At 35.4% G+C, this 9,004-nt stretch overlaps 2 protein-coding genes across 3 annotated transcripts in view; both read left to right on the top strand.

Moving 5' to 3' along the window:
- The first annotated feature begins 125 nt into the window (after positions 1–125).
- On the top strand, positions 126–1,835 carry LOC131992088 (hydroxycarboxylic acid receptor 3-like). The gene has a single exon (XM_059357483.1). It carries the CDS (start codon positions 400–402, stop codon positions 1,390–1,392), a length of 993 nt encoding a protein of 330 aa, XP_059213466.1. The 5' UTR covers positions 126–399; the 3' UTR covers positions 1,393–1,835.
- A 2,876-nt stretch (positions 1,836–4,711) lies between these two features.
- Positions 4,712–9,004, top strand: part of clip1b (CAP-GLY domain containing linker protein 1b) — a 56,714-nt gene continuing 52,421 nt past the window's right edge. For both annotated transcript variants that reach the window (XM_059357473.1, XM_059357472.1), the window contains exon 1: positions 4,712–4,820. The gene's annotated coding sequence lies outside the window, so the exon portion shown is untranslated. The remainder of the gene's footprint in view (positions 4,821–9,004) is intronic.

The following is a 9,004-nucleotide window of genomic DNA, read 5'->3' as shown; positions in this document are numbered from 1 at the left end:
GCTGGTCTCTTTTTATTCAACAGGTGTGTGTGTTTAACAGGTGTGTGAGCATTATATGGTGTTGTATGGTGAGCCACTTATGGCCGCAGGTTGCTTGTTTTTCTGGCGTCCTCAGGAGTAAACCTCCTCCGCTGCATAATAGTTTTATAACGAAGCCTCGCTCCCCAGACAGATAACATTTACAGTTGTTTCCCCGCTCCTCTGGGTCAATACCACTTCCCCAAAGATAACACATAGTGCACAGATGTTTGCTCCACACGTGAATTGGCACGATTGTCTGTGATTCATTTGCATGAGTTTGCATGACCCCTCATTAAAGAAGTCACCAGGTTCACCATATCTGTGTTGACTCTGAGCAGAGCAGCAGCTCCGTGTTGTCCGTCTCCGTCTTCTTTCAACATGAATCTCACTTCAGACGTGTGCTGCGCCTTCGAGGCGCCCATCCTGGACCGGGTGTTGCCTCCCATTCTCATCCTGGAGTTCATGTTCGGGCTGATGGGGAACGTGGTGGCTCTGTGGATGTTCATCTTCCACATGGACGAGTGGAAGCCCAACTCGGTGTACCTGACTCACCTGGCGGTCGCCGACTCCATCGTGTTGTTCTGCCTCCCTTTCAGGGCCGACTACTACCGCCGAGGGAAGAACTGGCTGTACGGCGACGTCCTGTGCCGCATCCTGCTCTTCCTTCTCGCAGCAAACCGTGCAGCCGGGATCTTCTTCCTCACCGCCGTGGCCGTCGACCGATACTTCAAGATCGTCCACCCGAGGAACCGGATCAACAAGATGGGTCTGGGCTACGCTCTCTGGGTCTCCCTCGGACTCTGGGCTCTGATTTTTCTCGCCACCGGGTATCTTCTCGCCAACGAGCACTTCTTCTACAACAGCAACCGCACACAGTGTGAGAGCTTCAACATCTGCATGGGCTTCAGTCCCCTCTCCACCTGGCACAACACCTTCTACGTCACACAGTTCTTCCTCCCCACCACCATCGTGGCTTTCTGCACCTTCAGGATCACGTGGCAGCTGAGAGTCCGCACCATGGACAAGAAGGGGAAAATCAAACGGGCGGTGCAGTTCGTCCTGGCCGTGGCTCTGATCTTCATCACCTGCTTCTTTCCCAGCACCATTTCACGCATAGCTGTGTGGATCCTCAAGGCATGGTACGACGAATGCAAATACTTTGAAGAGGCCAACCTGGCGTTCTACACGTCGGTGTGTTTCACGTACTTCAACAGCGTCCTCAACCCGGTGGTGTATTATTTCTCCAGCCCGGCCTTCAGCGGGACCTTCGACAGACTTGTGAATAAACTGCTGAGAAGGAAGGAACCGGAGGAGGAGCAGAAAGATACGACTGAGCAAGACATTGCCACTGTTTCAGGTAGAAATAATTAACCCTATAAAGCCTGAACTGTGAAATAATTGCCAGAATATTCAAATTTTTCAAAACTGGAGTTTTTGTTGAACCAGCTAACATTTTTTTTTATTCAATATCAATTTTCATATATGAATTTAATTTGGATCATATTTGATACATCAGGTCTTTTTGTGCAATTTGTTGCTCACAATTTGCTTTTCTTGAACTCACATAATCACATAAAACCTAATATTTTTAACCAAATAAAACTTTGACTTTCCTTTTAACATTTTCCTCAAACATACAAAATCTTTTTTTCCATATAAAACAACATCATACATCTGCTGATATGAAGTTTTCACGCAGCAATCACAGATCCACCAGTGGAACCAGCAAATCATTTTTGTTACATCTGGTATTTTTGTGAAATTTGTTGCTCAGTTTTTTTAATCGTCAATTCATGTATTCATCAGGTTTTTCAGGAAAAAAAATATCACACTGATGATGTAGAGGTCTCAAAAACGTATGTATCAAACATGATACACTTTGCTTTATAGGGTTAAAGCCAGCTGCTGTTGTGTCTCTAATGAATGCATAATGCATGTTAAAGGCCTGAATACCCATCTAATAAATATTATCTGAGTTTATTACTATAATAAAATGTAGAAAGGAGATTTTGATTTCATTGTGAACCATAAAATATCACCTAAAATAATAGCAGCTTTACATAAACAAACCCTTGTGAGTGTGGATAATTGGAGTAATTATGAGCTGTTTACAATGGGAAATAATTAAGGTATAAATAATAAGGTAGAAATAATTAAAGCCAGCTGCTGTTGTGTCTCTAATGAATGCAAAATGCATCTTAAAGGCCTTAATACCCATAATTACACATGGATAAAAAATAAATGCAATGATATATAAATTAACGGAAAATAGAAAAGATAAATCCTGAAACTCGTACAAAGGTAAATAAATAAACAAGTTAAAACAAATGTCACAATGGATGCCTTTATTTATTTTGAATATATTTTTGGTTGCATTCAAATGCATATACATTTTTTATCGAATCATTTTTATACTTATTGATTCTATATATATTTTTAAGTTTTGGTCCTCTATATACATCCTATAAGAGAATATTTAATGCATGTTAAAGGCCTTAATACCCATATAATAAATATTATCTGAGTTTATAACTATAATAAAATGTAGAAAGGAGATTTTGATTTGATTGTGAACCATAAAATAGCACCTAAATAATAGCAGCTTTACATAAACAAACCCTTGAGAGTGTGGATAATTGGAGTAATAGTAATAGTATGAGCTGTTTACAATGGGGGGAAAAGGCTTTGGTTGCAATATTAGTCAAATATGCACTGTAAATAGCTTGTAAAGGACACAATAGCTTGAATATATGATGTGTGTGTATCAACTATTTCTTGAAGTAGTTTATTTAATGCTTTCTATTGTCTGTCACATCCACTGGGAACAGCAAACACTGATTTTCTGCCACCCAGTAAAATAATATTTACATTTCAAATCAGTTGAACAGGAATCAAGAATCAAGTTTAAATTATTTAGTGTGGTTAAACTGTCAGTTAACACACAAACCACACAGCTGCTCCATGAGGGGGGAGTGTGGAAGTGCATTCTTGTCAGAGTAATAGGAAATAAACATCCTGTGAGTCATTAAGACTAAACATTCTCAAAATAATGAGAAAAGCACTTTGAATAGCAGAATAATGATCAACTTTTTTGAAAAAATGAATATTGCCAAGTAATGAGAAATTCCTGCGAAATGATTAATATAGCAAATACTCAGAATTTTTCTCAAAATAAAGACATCAAAATAACAAGAAACTTTTAACTCAGTCATTACTTTGTAAAAGAAAGTTTGTCATAATGAAATTTTCCATTTTTACTGTCAGAAATAGGCTTCCATAATATGAGAATGCAGGTAACTTCAAATAATGTAAAATCAGTGTTTCTGTCCTTTCTTTTGACATTCTGTGTGCATATATTTTTTACATATTTCCTGTCTTTAATGATGTCACACTTTTTTCACCAATGAATTAATAAAAGACTGATAACCAACATAAAGCTTTTCGTTAATCTGACATTTTATTTGCAGAAATATATGGTTTTGTATTCAAGATTCAGAGGTCCAGTTTTACCATTTATTTTGTATTTAAAAAAATGAAACAAATACAAAGTACATCCCAAAATTCAGAGATTCGGACTTGAAATACATTTTTTGATGACTTCAGACCCAACTTGACAAATCCTTGTCATGAAAATACTTAATACATTTAAAAATGAATTATACATAAATAAAAATACAACAATAAATAGTTTTTAAATTAAAATTAAGGGAAAATAGTAAACATAAATCAGGGAACTTACATTTACTGGCATATTAATTTTTATTATTTGATTAATTTTTAAATTTCTTTTTTTATATGCATTTACTCATTTATTAAGCATTTTCCCTTTGCATTTTCCCATATATTTATTTCTCCAGACTTATTTATGTCTATATTATCCTCAGACTTTTCATTTAAAATTTCTTAAAGCCTTATGCAAATGAGTTTCTCATACGGTAAACTCTTCAATAAATTAAGCAAGTTATTAAAATAATTTGAATATAAAGACAAATTACACATGGATAAAAAATAAATGCAATGATATATAAATTAACGGAAAATAGAAAAGATATATCCTGAAACTCATACAAAGGTAAATAAATAAATAAACAATTTAAAACAAATGTCACTTTCTAGCAAACAATGGATGCCTTTATTTATTTTGAATATATTTTTGGTGCATTCAAATGCATATTCATTTTTTATCGAATAATTTTATACTTATTGATTGATATATATTTTTAAGTTTTGGTCCTCTATATACATCCTATAAGAGAATATTTAATGCATGTTGAAGGCCTTAATACCTATCTAATAAATATTAACGGAAAATAGAAAAGATAAATCCTGAAACTCGTACAAAGGTAAATAAATAAACAAGTTAAAACAAATGTCACAATGGATGCCTTTATTTATTTTGAATATATTTTTGGTGCATTCAAATGCATATTCATTTTTATGGAATCATTTTTGTACTTATTGATTCTATATATATTTTTAAGTTTTGGTCCTCTATATACATCCTATAAGATAACATTTAATATTTTTAACAAGGCTCAAGAAAACACATAACTGTTTGTGCCATTTTCCTTTGTGTGTTTGTATTTTCCGAATCGAGAAATCGCGTTTTAAAAATGTGGTACTCAGATGTACGACCCTATGATTCGGTCCGTGAGGGCAGCATCACTTCCCAAGGTGACGTCAGGCTGGGGCTGGGCTGGGAAACAGAGCCGCTGGAAAAACATGTAACGGTGTTAAAGATAACGCTGCATCCACCCACGGCATCCTTTACCGAGACTCAATTCACCAACAGACACCAAGTAAGCTGCTACATCAACTTTTCACACACCTGTCTGCTTCTATTTAGCCTTCATATTCCCTCGGTGGGGCGTTAGTTTTTACCGTTATTCCCAGTTTATGATTGATGCTAATCTGAAGCTAGCATGCTAGTTTGGAACGCATTCCAACAGGGACCGTTAAAAAACGTGACACCTAGAAATAAGTTGAAGCACCGTTTCCGGCAACATGTGTGAAATTAAATAACCTGACATTTTTTTTTTATTTACTGCGTAGGCTGTTTAGAAAAAGTCCACACCTAAGTTACGGTGTTGTGCCGTGAAAAGCACCTCCTCGTATATATATATATATATATATATATATATATATATATATATATATATATATATATATACACACACACACTCACATAAACACATACTGATAAGTAGACCAAGAAAAAAAACAACACACTGACACTTCAATATACATATATATATATATATACACTCACACAAACACATACTTAGGAGTTTATATTATATATATTTACAAATATTATGGAAGACAACACAGTATAAGCAGGCTATTAATTAATGACATCAATAACCATTTACCCGATTTTTGTTATCTGTGACTGTGATTGTGGGAAAGTATGACTATTGAGAATATAATTTTTGTCATTGTGTGTACGTTGTCATTTGTAGTAAATTAAACACGAGCATTTAGTCCTTTTTGACATTTACTCGTGAATAAGAGATCTGTGTTATATTAAGAGATCTGAGGTAGGTATAGAGCCCAGCCCCAGACACAAACAACACGGGCCAGTCTCATCATCATCATCATCATCATCATCATCATCTGTTGGCCGTGTAACAATGCTTCAGTGATTATTTATACATGTCATGGTTGTGAGTGTGTAAATGTTAAGATGGAGAAGTGTTAGGTTGAGATGCCACCAGAGACAGAGGAGCCACAGGCTGGGCTTTATGGCTGTGACAGCTCTAGGTGTGCTTGTTGTTTTGGTCTGGCTGCACCGGCTGGGCGGGGGGAGTGATGTTGAGGTAATGTTACAGCAGACAGACAGGGCTGCTAATATTACCTGCGCATTGTGTCGGGCTAACCTTTTTTTCCCTAGCTGTTACGTGCAAAAATATCCAGTCAGATAAAGTAAGACATTGAATTTTAATTCCCTGAACCCCAACAAGACCTTTCAGGGCGTTTCTCTCTCTTTTTACATTTACATTTAGTCATTTAGCAGACGCTTTTATCCAAAGCGACTTACAGGAAAAGTAAAAACAATCAAGGTATAGTGCAATAATAATTAGTGCATATAAGTGCTAGTGACAGTTCTTTGAGGAGTAGAATTCTGATAATTCTGAATGAATTCTGGCATGTTTTTACTCGCTGTTGTCTTGTATTTCACTGCAATATATAAAATATACAAGTCCTGCAGCTCTATAGAAGCAGCATGATCATATCTAGAACTCAAACATGTCTTTTGTGCAGAATAACCAAGTTATAATGAATAAAAAAAATCATAAATAGTTGAATTGCTCTGATACATGTATATTATTTATATATGCTTTTCCAAGTGCCCAACAAGTGTCATGAATATTTGAAACATTAAAAACATGTATACATATAAAAATATATTTAAAATATTATATAAAATATATTTAATAAAATGTTGAAAAGAGCTGTACTGTACTTTAATCAAGAGGTATAAAATATTGATAAAAAAAAACAGTTTTACATTATTATAAATCCAATATCTTTTTGATCCAACAGGTAGATTGGACAAACAAGGAAATAGTGATTGCGAGTGACATTTTAAAGTTCAAACAATTCATAAATGAATTAGGAAAATTACCAACAGGTTAATTGAAGTTGAAGATCAACTTGCACCATCACATTTGAGAGTTAACTTCCAAATTACAGAAATGCACATTATTCTATTCCATGTTTGCTTAGGTTAATGATTGGGTCTCCACATGCTACACATAATGATATATATGACATTCTTACAGCCTCTACTTACAACCTCTCCTGTCCTCTCACCTTTGCTCTGTGTAAACAGCCTGCTGCTCTGTCTCTGATTTACAGTGCATAGTTGTCATGACTTTCACAGTGTCACTGAGGAGAAGAATTTAATGTTTTTAAAAGGACCTGGTTAGTGCAAACGGTTTATATTTGGCAATGTTTTAACCCATGGAAGCCTGGAAAGCGGATACGTCATTTTGTAGTATTTGTATAAGCTCTCAAATACTTTTTGAATTTCATTTCTATCTGCTACAGAGGCTGAAAATCTATTATTTAGTAGAAGCGTTGACACTAATGTTGAATTTCCAGAAAAACGTCAGGTTTTAGGGGGTTATTTTAAAATCGCCCAGAGGTTTTACAGGAAGTTTTAGGCGTCAATGGGTTGAATTAGAAATGTAGAATAAAGTGATTTTGACAGATTTGTCACAATTTTAAACTTTATTTGGTTACTTTCTCAACTGGAAACTTTCGTAACCTATGATCCGTTCAAGGATTGCAGGGCTGTGGGGTTCAGAGGGTTAAACGTGATTTTTTTTATGGTAATATCTGAAAATGTAGCAGCTACATATTAAAGTTTAGCACCTGCAACACTGTCAGTGGTGGAAGAAGTTTTGAGATCCTTTACTTCATAGTCAAACCAGACCTTGACCTGGGTTATAAAGCATAAAGTATAATTTATGACCCATTCCTTGTTACACCCTTTTGGCCAACTTCATTCCAACTCACTACCACATGTATTACACTTCTGTGTGAAATCTATGGTCAGTAGACTTCCATGAGATTGTACCTCGTTTGAAATTCTACCTCCTATTTTTGGAGAAAATAAGCAGAAATTTGGAGCTCCTTTGCACCAACTAGGTGTGTGGGTTGTCTGAATGCTCTGGTCCGCATTTAGGGGAAAGCTTTTCGAAATCGGGTAGGTAGGAACATTTTCTCAACACATAATGGATGATAAAGGATGACTTCATCATCCAGTTTTCAATTGAAAACTGTGGAAATACATTTTATGTTCAAACTTTTCTTTTTGCAAATATCCACTTTAAATTCAGACCTTTATGCAACATGTTTCTGTTAACCTTTTACAATTTGTCCCGATTCTTTTTGGAATCTGGGTGGTAAAAAGCATAATTTTTCCTTCTGAAATTTAGTGAAGTAGCATTTTAAAGTGGCATAATGTAGAAATTTCTCAAATAAAGTACAAGAACCTCAAATATACCTACACTGTTAAAAATCTTGGTAGAAATAACAGTAAAACACTGTCAAATACATCAGGAATAGGGCGTAAAATAAAAAATTGTATATCACCATATTAGACACTTTTAATTAATCAAAATCAAATCAAAGAATAGCACAAAACTTTTACTTTTTTCTGCCATAAAGTGGAAGAAACACACAGTTTTGCTGTAAAAATATAACATTTTCATGCAAGATTTATGGAGAAATACCATGATGTGTGAATGAATGACACAATTACCCTAAAAATAACAGGAATACTCAGTCTAAATTACAGTTTTTGCTGATATTTACATTTAAATTTAGAATAGAGTTGAGTTGAGTAGAGAATATAGAGTTCTGGCAACCACAGCTAAATTAAACAGATTTTTTTACAGTGTATACAGTAGTTATATTTCCCTTGTTTCTGTTGCCTGCTCCTTATCTGTGTTTAAGGGGATTATTGGTAATGTAGATGCCAGATTTTAACAGGAACACAAAATTAAATATCTCTAGTTCTGCTGCATTGATTGAATATTTTTTTCAAACTGTCCATTATAAGTTCGACAGTGTTATTGCATGGTAAATTCAATTGGTGGAGTCCTCTTTGAGCGCAGAGTGTGACATGTTGAAACACAGCCTTTACTGTGTGAAACATAATATCTGTCTTGACCTAGTTGCACTCAGTGAATCATCTGCTTTATGAATAAAATGGCAGCGTGGTCCGACTGCTGCCCGACACCTACAGTACACGAGCTGCAGAGAAAGGAATGTTTCACTTTGCTGTCCAGGCTGGAAAACCAGCATCACTTTATTCAATCGGTGCCATAAATGCAAGGGTGTTTGTTTTTATGGCATTTAGAGTGGACACGTTAGAGAGAGATATTGTACATGAGGACATAAGGTCACCATTTATGTGTCTATGACTTCTGTGATAGTTAAAAGCCTGGTAATAAACAGAAGGCTGTGACAT

Source organism: Centropristis striata, chromosome 19, assembly GCF_030273125.1.
Source record: "Centropristis striata isolate RG_2023a ecotype Rhode Island chromosome 19, C.striata_1.0, whole genome shotgun sequence".
Classification (NCBI taxonomy): domain Eukaryota; kingdom Metazoa; phylum Chordata; class Actinopteri; order Perciformes; family Serranidae; genus Centropristis; species Centropristis striata.
The sequence above is the reverse complement of the archived record's forward strand: the minus strand, read 5'-3'. Positions and strand labels throughout refer to the sequence as shown.